The sequence below is a fragment of the Arvicanthis niloticus genome, chromosome 7 (assembly GCF_011762505.2).
Source record: "Arvicanthis niloticus isolate mArvNil1 chromosome 7, mArvNil1.pat.X, whole genome shotgun sequence".
Classification (NCBI taxonomy): domain Eukaryota; kingdom Metazoa; phylum Chordata; class Mammalia; order Rodentia; family Muridae; genus Arvicanthis; species Arvicanthis niloticus.
The window spans coordinates 6,896,364-6,909,196 of NC_047664.1; the positions used below are offsets into that span (position 1 = coordinate 6,896,364).

Here is a 12,833-nt window from a genome sequence, read left to right on the forward strand (position 1 = left end):
ACAATCAGCAACGGGGATTTAACATTATATAGTTGATCATATTTTTTTCATGAAAAGTTCCCCAGTCAAGTTTTTCTACCCCTGTGTCTGTTCCAAATCAGTATTCATTTAGAGCCTATTCACTTTTAAAGGTCGTAGCTCAAATGAAATTCCCACTCTCTGACAAGACCATCACTCTGCCCCTTATTATGTGTATTTATGTACCTCTTTTTTTCCTCTTCCAAAATTATCAAGGCCTTGAAAGCAGAATCAGTGTTTTACTTTGAAATATCTCCTCTATCTTAGTCACTGTTACTGCTGTGTGCTGAAACACCATGACCAAAGCAACTTCGGGAGGAAACGGTTCATTTGGTTTACACTTCCATATCACAATCCTCATCAAAGGAAGTCATGACAGGAACTCAAACAGGACAGGAACTTGGAGGTAGGAGATGATGCAGGGGTCATGGAGAGGCGCTGTTTATTGGCTTTGTACCCATGGTTTTCTAAGCTTGCCTTCTTACAGAACCCAGGACCTGTCTACCATTCACTATTTAAGAAAACGTTCTACAGCTTGCCTGCAGCCCAACCTTTTGGAGGAATTGTCTTAATTGAGGTTTCCTCCTCTCAGATGACTTTAGTTTGTGTCAAGTTGACATAACTACCCAGCACATCCTCTAGCTAACGGCTTTAAAATTACACAATCTCATTGAGCTCAGAGAATGTCTTCCACTTTCTATATCTCATACAACTATCTTTGACTTAAATATTGTTAAATAACTTCCACATATTTTGAGAGGTTGTAACTCTTTTCTAACTTTATATGCAATCTCATTTTGCTAAGAATGGTAAGGGACGCCACATACATGATATAATCCAATATAATTACAAGTAGACTATTAAGCATGTAAAATAGGGGCCAGAAAGGTAGCTCAGTGGTGAAGGGAACTGATGGCTCTGCTAGAGGACCCAGGTTTGATCTCCATCACCCACACAGCAGGTCTATAACAACTGTCTATAAGTCCAGTTCCAGGAAATCTGATGCTGATTTCTACCTTCCATGGGCTTTGCATGTGTAAGGTACATGTACATACAAATACTCATACACAGAAAGTATTTTTGAAAGAATGTAAACTTACCTAAATGTATTAAAAATAAGAGTGAACTCACTTTCTTCATTCTTGTATTTTATAATTGGATATATATATCCAATTATATATATATATATATATATATATATATATATATATATATATCCATCCAAAAATTACATTGCTAGCAATTGGTATTATCAAAATTACATAGATGTAATTTTGGTTACAGAGTATGTAAAGTAGAGGCTTTCTTAGTGAAAAATGGTGACTCAAACCATTGATTGGCATTCTGAAAAGGAATTCTTCACATGACAAATAAGAGAATCAGAATCATCCAGTCTGATTGTCTATAACCACTGTATTCAGCAACCAAATGCTAGTGTTTGTAGAGACTGAACTATATATTGATAGAGAAGAGGGGTATAGCAAGATAAATTCTAACAAGACATTCAGTGGATAATGTAATAAAATTCTGCACTAAGAAACTGAAGATAAGAAGAGACACCCTTCCTCCCTTTCTTTATCATCTCTATTTCTTTGTTTTCTTCTTTCCCACACACCCTCCTGCCTACCTACCTTCTGCACAGTGCACCGCCCATCTGTCTACCCTCTACAACATTTTTACTCACAGAGGATAGTAACACTTACTGAAATGAAAGCATCCAGAACTGCCTTACATCTGCAGTCTGGTTACAGGCAAGGGGATTGGAGAGGAAGTAGATCATGTGAGTCTGTCGAAGAGGCTCTTCCTGAGAGATTTTGCTTGGTTCCATCTCTCTTTTTAATTCTTATACCCTTGTTAATTTGCCCCAACAATACATGAGATAATGTATCTAAATTACCATATGCATATGAATTACCATGGATCTTTCATGTGTATTCAAAGTTATTTGATTTTTTGTTCAGTACCAGCTCTGATTCTGAGTACAGCTCATACCTTGTCTTCAATGTCTGTGAGCACAACTGTCTCTGATTTTTGAACTTAGGGGTTTTGAAATATTTTTATTGGTAAGGCAAAAATATTGGAATCTGAAGTGCTTCAAAATCCTCATTCCACCCCCCTCCTAGTACTGGGCATAAACCTGTAGGCATAATGTTTTTATATACTGTTTTTCAATGTGGACAGGGCATTGTAATGCTTGTACCAAAAATCTCCTCTCTCAAATTCATGTAAACAGCTCTCACTATTTATTCTCTACCTTGTCAATAAATGCTGATCATCCAATGGCTGAGCAGAGTAGAGAATAGGGTGGGATTCTGCCAACCAGAGAATGGAGAGAGGGGAGAAAGGGAGAGATATTCACATAAGTGAGGAGGATGGAGGGTTTGGAACCATAAGGAAAGGGTCTGGAGAGAGATCTCATGGAAACACACTGAAGCCCAAAGAGCCAGATCAATAGTACTATGCAAGTGTCATGGCATGGGGCTGGGAGGCAGCCAGATTAGCCTAGAAAGTAAAGATTTTGTTCCACTATTGAGGTGCAGTTTTAAATAAATCTTGGTTTCTCTGTGGATTTACATAAGGTAAAGAAATACAGCTGCAGGGTTAATTTACTGTTTAAATTTCTATTAAGAATAATTCATTTGCACAAGCCCTGGGCCTATCATCTGCTAGAGAAGACCATGCCAGAGAACTACCTCCCCAACCTGGAAACCCCAAGACTGTGGCTCAGATTCTAGAATATTTCAGATTTGAGAACTTTGCTTTAGGGCTGTTCAACTGGTATCCCTATTTATAAAATCATGTGGCTACTTGTGAAAGTAAACAATTCAGGACTGTGAATGTACTTGAAAATATTGTTGCCTTAAGTCTATGGCCAATTCACTAGCCAACCCAGCCCCCCGGACAGACTGTAATCTCAAAGGCACCGCTTGGGCTTCCTCTAATCCTTTCCAGTGATTAGAGCTGGGTTGGACACAGGTGGGCACCAATTATGTCAGACTTTGCTGAAGTCATTGTATTCACACAAGTGCTATTTTCTCCTCCTGTGGGTTTCTGAAGAGAAATCAGATATTCTGGATTCAATTTGGCCTTTATGCCCAAAGAATGGGAAACAATGTGCAGGGAGTTTGAAACTCCCTGATGAGCAGGGAGTTTGAAACGTTTCTCTGCTTTGGAACAGCAGCGTCCTGCCAGCCACCAACACTGGTTTCCTCTCATTCTTCCTGCTTATACAAACACGATTAAAAGTGTGCTGCTCTGTTTTGTATGCACATATCCGAGTGTGTGTGTGTGTGTGTGTGTGTGTGATTATGCTAGGATGACTGGCAGGTAAAACCCTGGCATCCACCTGTCTTTATATCTTCAGCATTTAGTTCAAAAGTATGTACCATTATGCCCAGCTGCTGCTGTCTTTAAAAAAAAAAAAAGATTTTATTTTTAATTACATGTTTCTGCATTTGCTTATATATAAGTATGTGCACGTGAGTATATGTTCTTACAGAAACCAGAAGAGGATTCCAGAACTAGAGTTACAGACAGTTGTGAATTTTCCACTGCCAGTGCTGGGAACCAAACTCTGGTCCTTAGCAGGAGCAGTATGCCCTCTGAACCCTCAAGCTACCTGTTTTAGCTGTTTTACATGGATGCTGGAGATCAAAACCTGGTCCCCATGTTTGTCTGACAAATTTTATTTATTGCGCCATCTCCTCAGACATTCTTTTAAAGTCACCTTGTGCAGAAACAACAAAAATCTGCCCCCCAAAGAATTATCAGTCATTTTTTAGGAATTCTGGGCAATCAGGAAAGGTTAAGGTGGGCAGGCAACTCACGTCTTATCCAAGAAGTCCATGAGCGGCCTCAGCACAATCTCTGCATCCATCGCTGCACTGTTCTTACTCACTGTGCTGTTCCCGTTTGCTCGCATTTGATTTAGCTCAGCACCCATCTGCTTTATACAGTCTTCAATTACAAGTTGGAAACTGAAATAGAGAACATTAACTCTGGAGGAGAAGCTGATAGGTTGCCTGGGTCTGAAGTCTACTTCCCGTAGACTGAACCGTTTCAAATGGAATTGTTTTCCTTCCCCGTTTGTTTGAGGGCTTAGTTGAGATGACACATACTCTGAACCTCTCCCTGTGTGCAAAGCAGACAACAGGGACGGTCATCAGGTGGGCCAATGCAACAGTGATGGCTGTTCACTCAGCTTTCATCTGTGGTGTGACAGCTGCTGTGCCTCTGAGTATGTTTGAAGAAGTGACTGCTCTAGAGAGACTATGGACATGGGAACCCGAGTTCTTCCCCATTTTCTGTAACTCCACATCCTCTTTGTTTTCTCCAGTCTTTCCAGCAACTCTTTTTCAATCGACTGACCATTACTACCCTGAAGTAGTGAAGAAGTGACATATATATGACGAAGGTAGAAAGTGGTGATGGCTTCATAATAATACAAATATGGAGTTATCAAGTAGTGTGCCATATATGTTTTACATGTTAGTGACATCATAATAAAGCTATTAAGAAGTGAAGGTTGGTTGAATGCATCCCTGGAGCATCTCCTTCCACTTGCCTTGCCTCTTGTCTCATCTCTAAGGATGTAAACAGCCTGGAAGAGTCACCCTCGTGCTGTTTCTATTTACTCTCTGCATCTTTAGCACTGATGCTTGTGATCTCCACCTGAGATTGGTGGGGGGAGGGCAGAGGGGGGTGTTAAAATAGTGGGTTCTTGACATTCATTACTAAGATGCTTAAAACAATGGGGATAATTAGAACATAAGTGCACTTAGGTGAAGAAAATCCACTTAGGAGAAAGAAGGCATGGGAGATGGTTGAATTTGAGTGGTAATAGGAGGCAGTGGTGCTTGACCTAGCACTGATATCAAGCCAGTCCTGTCTTCTCCCCTTGCACAGCAATAACACAGGTCATGTTATTAGAGAGGTTACAAACACATCAATTCCTTGGATTTTGTACATAGATTTGAAGCTTTGCTATATATTGCTTGTTGTCTGAATTATATGGAATATACATGTGCTTTTTTCTATGCACACACATTTACAACTATTTAATAAATTCACACTATGTTCCAAGTATGTGTTCAGAACACACAAATGAACAAAATGGGCATACGTTGTCCTCACAACACGTGAGACCTTTCACCTACTTTAGCATTTACCGCGTGGAAAATATTTTAGTTAGTCTGCTGTGAAATATTTTATTTTTAAAAAGTTTTTGTTTTTCTCAAAGCTAGAAAGCACTCAATAGATTTAAAACTAGACAATTTGGGTATCTTTTCTTTTTCTGGCCTTCTAATAGTAGGTTTATAAACCCTTGATTTCTAATTCTAAATATCTCAAGGTCAAGGTCTGTATCCACCATTATGTTAGTATTTAATCTGTCTTTGTCTTCTGGCTTTTCTTTGGACATTTTTTACTATTTATGATGCAATTCCATAGTTGACATCTTATTTGGCTCAAGATCTCTATGGGTGTGTCTCCTTTAGTACCTGTTTATATTACATTGGAATAACCTCTTCCAGTCTCTCACCTTAATCAATTCTAAACCCTCACCAATTAGCTTTGATGTGGCTAGATCTCTTGTTGGCCTTTGGTGTCTACAAGGAAGGGTGGAAGAAATAGGGTAAGCATGGATATTTGCAGTGTGTGTGTGTGTGTGTGTGTGTGTGTGTGTGTGTGTATTTGTGGCAAATATATATAATTATATTTAATATGGAAATAGTCACAGATATTTGAGATTGTGATAGAATATAAGCAATATTGGAAATTCTTACACGATTGATTGACCATAGTGGCATTAATGATTCTTCTGGTTGTAACTACCTCTAAAGTAATTTCCTTTTCTTGCCCTGATTGTCAAGCCCATACACTGAGGTAAGGGATGGACTGAGCAAAGCACACTGACTCTCTGTTTCCAAGTTGTAAGAAGCAGGCTCCTGAGCAGATTTAGACTGTGACCTTAGTCAGCAGCAGGGACGTCAGGTGGGACATCTGAAGGAAGACTTCATGGTATAGAAGGACAAAGGCATTCTGATTTTGCATGACTCTAGAATAAACTAAACCACAATTTACCTGAAAACCCTCTGTCTCATTTCTAGTGAATTCACTTACCAGGTCTTCTCCTTTTCTATACATTTTTATTTGAAAAAGACATTATTAGCTAGCTTGACTAAACATAGAACCAGTAACTAATGACAGAAGCCTTCTTGGGCACCCAAGGAATCAAACAACACCCCTCCCACCCATACCCACTGAGAGTTCCTAGGGGACAGTCTTGGATTATTTCCATCCAAACCAGCCAGCTTCGGGCACTGATGGTTCTAGTAAAGAAATGGACTGAACCAAAGCAAGAGAACAACGTATGTTCAAGCAAAAATTTAAAGGGCACAATATTTGAACCTTTTAGACCATCTTTAATTCATCAGTGACTTGAAATCACTTGGTCTATGGAGGAGGCAGGTGACTGGAAGCATGTCAGGGAGCCTATGAAAGGCTTCAGACCAGCTTGCCTTCTTCCTGGCTTTATTGAAAGGGCAACCTGACAGCCTAGGGTACTGAAAACAGTCTAAACTTTTTAATGACATGAGGTGCAATTGGCTTTCGGAGTGAGTTCTCCCCTTATTTGTTCAGCCTCAGCTCCTGAGGGGAGCAGGCTCATGCAGTTCTCCAGATTGACTCTGCAACATGATTGTGCTGCTTGCCATGGACTTTACACCCACCTGTGTGTGATGTATCATAGCAACGGCATAGAATAATTATTCTTCTAACAAGGCAAGCATGATGGGTGGCTTGTTTATTTCAAGAACACAAATGACCTTAGCTGAACTCAATTCATTGTAATATTTTAAAAATAATGACAGACTGGGTACTGGGTATCTATGAGTTTTTGGTGTGTAGGATAAAATATATGATATTCTATGTCTGTGTCAGTCTTTTCTTCTATTCATTTTTGTTTGAAAAAGACATTATTGACAAGCTCCACTAAGCCCAGAACTAATGACAGAATCCTTATTGGGCACTCAAGGAACCAAACAATCGCCCCATCTCTCGAAAGTTCGTAGGAGACAGCCTTGAATTATTTACACCTAATCCAACAGCAATGAAGACCCACTAAGTGAAAAATATTTCATTTTGGCCAAAAGGAAAAATCTCCAGCCTAGTTGGAGATCTAACATTGCAACGACTTGGTATAAAGGACTACTTTTCAAGGAAGGTGACACCAACCCCTAGGAAGGTGAGACCAGCCCTGAGGAAGGTGGGGTCATCTTAAATCATGCCAAGGAGACAGGCAGAGTAATTGGCTGTTTAGTTTCCTTCCCAACATTTTCCCAGAACAGTCACTTGCTGGGCTGCAGCTTCAGGTTCATGAGTCTACCTGTTTACTGAATTACACAGGAAAACACAACCTTTCTCTTCCTTTGTTCTGTCTCTGCTCTGATGTTTCAGGCTTTCTCATGCTTTCTCTAAAGCCCTCCTTTCCATTACATGGCTGATTTCTGTTCTTATCCCCGCCCCCCTCCTCCTCCTCTTCCTCCTCTTCCTCCTCTTCCTCTTCCTCCTCTTCCTCCTCTTCCTCCTCTTCCTCCTCTTCCTCCTCTTCCTCCTCTTCCTCTTCCTCTTCCTCTTCCTCTTCCTCTTCCTCTTCCTCCATGCAGCTGCTGGGATTTACAGCCTGCCTTCCCTGGTTTTTTTTCTTTTAAACTCTGATAAAACCATCCTCATTCTTAATCCTGTAAGAATAATGCCCTTCTACAGCCCTGATAGCACCAATCTTTCCTTCATAACCAAAGTCTGTCTCAATTTTTCTAAATCTGCGTATATAATTTAGTCTTTGGAGCATCATCAGGATGATAAATCTTGCTAATATATTCAGTCTTTCTCTTTCTTAAACAAAACACAAGTTCAAAATTTTCTCATCAAGAGGATTTAGACAGTTTGCAGAAATAGTTTCTGCTCTGTTTAGCTCTCTTACCTCCCATAAAGTTATGAGCAGGTCTCACTTTATTAAACTCTGTTTTCCTTCCCCTAAAATCACAAAATAATTTACTTCCTTTTGTAGCTGAAGGCAACCTTTTTCCCCCTTTTGTTCTTTAACATTTTTCTTTGGTTAACACATTCATTCACAACTAGAATGGAGGCCAGCCCAAAAGGACTGAATGAAAGCCCCATCACTGTCACCTCATGCCAGTGCATTCAAACCCAAGGTAGAGAGAGCCTCCGTCTTGCTAATTAGCAGTCAGGCTGAGCTAGGAGGCTCATGAAGGTCAGAAGCAACCCAGCACAGAAGCAAGATACTAAGCTCAATGCAGAGCAGAGGGAGGACAGGTATCCGAATCTCCATATAGGGTGCTCTGTGTCTGACCTGTGAAGTTAGGCTGCAGCAAGACTACACTACCCAGCTTAGAGGAACTGAGATCATGCCTCTGACAATCAAGAGGACTCTAAGGCTGGGGCGCTACTGTGCTTCATTCTGCTATCTGAGAAAACTTGGTACTTCCTGTGGTCTTTCTCATTAAATATGGCCTTGGTTATCATGAAATGTTTACAAATCATTTATCTTTCTAGAACCAAATAGAAGGTGTGAGGTGTTCATCAGGTAGCTTTTGCCATAAAGATAATTTTATAGCCACACTGGGAAACTGAGCACGATTTAAATTGATAAGCAAACATATATTGAAGTAATATTTTAAACAAATTTTATATTTAATTAATGAACCTCTTCAAAGATGCATTTAATTTACACCTGTTTTAATAATTGGTAGTAAAATGATTGCTCTCTTATACTGGGGCAGAATAAAGTTCATATCAGGTCACTTCTTGTTCTTTAAAAATATATCAGAGCTGAGGCAAGTTGACTTAGAAATATAGATGCCCATAGTCTCTAAACTCTTGCTCGTGAGGTAGTTGGGGTTATGAACTCTAAGTTGTGCTCTGTACCAGATTACATGAGAAACGCAAGCACAATGACATGCAAGGCTTGAGCCCAACAGATGCTTCTTAGGTAAGTTTTGCTTCTTCCTCCCTCTCTCTATTCTCTCCAGAACTTTCTGCTCTCTAGTCCACACTGGCATTGCAAGTGGTTATGAGCTAAGATTTCTGCCTTGAGAGAAAAGCGAGAGAAGTAAATATGAAAGCCTAGAGACAGGTGTTGTGAGTATCACCAAAGCGAAGGATGTACAGACATCTGCAAGGCATCACTCTTGGATCCTGGAGTCACGAACCGCTTTTCAGAGGAGATGATGCTTAGACCAGGTCTTGAAGCAAAGTGGGTGATCATTACAAGTAAAAGCTGATACAGTCAGACAGCTAATTAGGCCACTTACCTTTCTCCATAAGTGATGCTGAGCGCATCCAGAACCCCGTTGAGTTTGCTTTGAAGTTCTTTCAGAATAGTGCTAGCTTCAGGGTCTAGCTGCAGAGAGGCCATAAACAACATCACTTGGGAGTTTTAAGAAAGAAGCTCCTGTCTACTCCTCTGAGAAGCATTATGCTTGCAATACGGCAACTCTAAATAACAATAAAGACACACTTTTTTCTCATTTTTTTTTTGTCTTTAAAATGCAAAGGTTTAGGAAACCGAGGAAACCACTAAGGATTCCCATAGGAGAGAATGTTGATCAAGTCACATAACATGCTGAGGTAGGAGGAAGACGGCAAAGCTTTTCTTGTTTTCAGTGATGGGATGGAAAGCATGGCAAGATAACTCCAGAGCGTGATAATTTCATGATTTGCGAAACCCAATACACTAATTATATACCCTATACAATTATATACACTAATTGAAAATATGCTTTGATTCAAAATATATTAAACATATATTCCTATATGTTTAATAGAACCATAAATAAATAGGTATATTAAAATATTATTCAATAAAAAATTAACTTTTGAGAACAGGCTAAATATCTCAAATCTAGAATGCCAGGGACCAGAAGTCTTTCAGATTTCAGAGTTTTTCTGATTTTGAAGTCTTTGCCTAGAGTTTGCTCACTTCACAATTGTTATTTAAACCCTGGAATCTGAGACAGTTCAAAGTGTAAAGCTTTTTGAGAACCAACAGAACACTAAAGACACCTTCAAGTTTAGAGCCTTTTGCATTTTAGACTTTAGGATGATAGATGCCAAGGCCATGTTGTTACTGAGAGGTGTTTGAGTACATTTACCATCTGTAGAATTCTTAAGCAGTAGGACATGTAAATCCCTAAGCTCTTGGGTTTCTTTGGAGAACACTGGTCTGCCTTTTCTCTCTGTGTATTCTCTGTAACCCAGGGTAAGGTTCAAAGATGTGCACTTTACTTATTATTTTAAGAATCAACTTTTTTTCTAATGACAGTAAAAGATCGACATGGAATTTACCACCTTGAGAAATTTATCCCATTACTTGTATTTTTACAAATTAACAGTATAGTTGAATTATAAATAAAACAAGACCTTTTGACATATGTATACCAACAGGCAGAGATAAATTCATGTAAAGGATAATGTGTCACAGTCTCTGAAATTGAAATGTCAATCTTCCTTCCTTTGAGCCTTCAGAAATTAAATTCCCTCTCATTAGTGTGTGTAGTTCTTTGACACATTGGTCCTCTAATGAGAAGAGGCTGGGGCAGAGCCAACTTCTTGAAGTGAAACAAAGAAATTTATGACATATAAGCCAAAGACCTAGGAAGTATAGGAAATAAATGTGAGATCTGCTAGTAATAAATGCTCATAGGATCTCATTCAAAGAAGTGTCCCTGAAGTACACAAGAAAGCCCCTGGAACAAGGTAATCTGCAATACTCCAAGAGCTCCAAGGGTGTTTTTTAAAAGAAAGAAACAGTTAGCAAGGATAGTGTGTGTGTTGCTGGGCAGTGGTGGCGCACGCCTTTAATCCCAGCACTTGGGAGGCAGAGGCAGGCAGATTTCTGTGTTCCAGGCCAGCCTGGTCTACAGAGTGAGTTCTAGGACAGCCAGGACTATACAGAGAAACCCTGTCTCAAAAAAAAAAAAAAAAAAAAAAAAAAAAAAGAATAGTGTGTGTGTGTGTGTGTGTGTGAATGTGTACATGGGTGAGAAGGTGTGAATACAGAAGATATGTTTGATGTATGTTTTTATTAAAAAGTCTTACAAAAAAGATGGTTAGTAGGCAACCATTTATTTACATTCTTTCTCATAGTCTCTGTCTTCTCCCCCCCTCCCCTCCCCTCCCCTCCTCTCCCTTATCCTTCCCTCTCCTGTCCTCTCCTCCTCCCCTCCCATTTCCTCCCTCCTCTCCTCCCCTTTGGTTTTTTTTGTTTGTTTGTTTCTGAGACAGGGTCTCTTTACATAGTTCTGGCAGTCCTAAAAGTTGTCATGTAGACCTGAACAGCCTTGAACTCACAGAGATCTTCCTGTCTCCACTTCCCAAGCGCCGGGGTTAAAGCCATGCAACACACCTGGTTTTTTATTTATTTTTTCTTTAAAGTATAAATAATTTCTCCTGTCATTTCATAACCCTTCTTCAAGCATTCCTCGCCAGAGGCAGGCAGCAGCGGAGCACGTGTACCAACTGTGCCCTTTTCTCTTATTCTGTATTTAAAACTCTTGTATCATCTTTTCCATAGACTTTAGCTTCCTATGCAAGTCAACGTATCTTTCCCAGAGTCCTGTAAGACTTGCATGCACTAAATATATGAAAGGTGACTGGAGATGATACAAAAAGCCAAAAGTTTCCCCATGGAAGTTATCCTGATGGCCAGTATGATTCTCCATAGGTACATTTTCTATTAACAATATACTTTGGCTTTTGAAATAAAATCTTTTCTTTATTAGCAACAACATATTCTGATTTATCAAGTTACTCTTGATTTCAAATATGTGACTACTTGCCAGACCATGTCAAATTATGCTCTGACACTGACTCAGAATTCAGTTACCATGTCAACTCCACATGCATTTCTGCTTCTTTTCTAGCATCCATCCTCTGTCTGTAGATCTTAATCAGAATATATGTCCTTTCACCCTCTTAAAAGCATTGGCCGTTAAACGTCTTGCTACAGTTACAACTTTTAGGCTGCAGAAGGACATTTAAACCCTTCTGGTGTCTCCTTAAAGTCACCTGTAAAATAGATGCCACGAAGAAACTCCAGGTCTTTCCTGAGTCATTTACTTCCTCACAGCTAATTGCTGCCCCCTTTCCTTCCTTTCCTGCAGCCTGTAGGGTGCCCTGCTTTGTTCTCAGAGCCCTGCCTCAGTGTTCCAGTGTTTTCACTACCCATCCATCGAAATACAGCTGAGGAGGGAAGGTCATGTGGTCTGCCTATCATCTCCCTAGAAAATGAGGCCAAGATTTATTTGTCTACTGTTTAAATGGTTCAGTATTTTAAAATTAAAACCCTTAAGATTCTTTGCATCAAATCCTTTAATACATCTATATTAATCTGTTCACTATTTTTGCATTAGATCTTTTGACATTTTTATTTAAATTTTTTTACTATGCAAGGTCTATTACCATGTCTATGAAATCTGAAGCATCGTGTCTTAGAAACCTTCTGTTCAGTTGAGGACTTTCTCCCTCCCTCTGGGCCTTTAGCCACTCTTCTTGCTTTGGATTTGATCAGTCCATTATTAATCTTACTTTCCTGCTCTTTGAATATATGCTGATGATATTCACATGCAAACAGAAAGTAGAATAATGGAAGAAAAGCCAAACTTACTGGAAATAACCTTCTCACCAACATTTGACTACTTTCTCCCTCTCCTTCACCTCTGAACTTCTCATAACACAAGCCTGAAACTGTGCTTATAGATCTGTCTGCATCTTTGAAACATTTATTAGTGCACCAC

At 39.6% G+C, this 12,833-nt stretch overlaps 1 protein-coding gene across 2 annotated transcripts in view; it reads right to left on the reverse strand.

Annotated features, from left to right (window-relative positions):
- The window catches only part of Unc13c (unc-13 homolog C), a 478,076-nt gene that overhangs the window by 53,731 nt on the left and 411,512 nt on the right, over positions 1–12,833 (reverse strand). For both annotated transcript variants that reach the window (XM_076937868.1, XM_076937867.1), the window contains 2 exons: positions 9,351–9,439; positions 3,846–3,995 (listed from right to left, as the gene is read on the reverse strand). In XM_076937868.1, the coding sequence (XP_076793983.1) occupies positions 3,846–3,995; positions 9,351–9,439 (239 nt within the window). The remainder of the gene's footprint in view (positions 1–3,845; positions 3,996–9,350; positions 9,440–12,833) is intronic.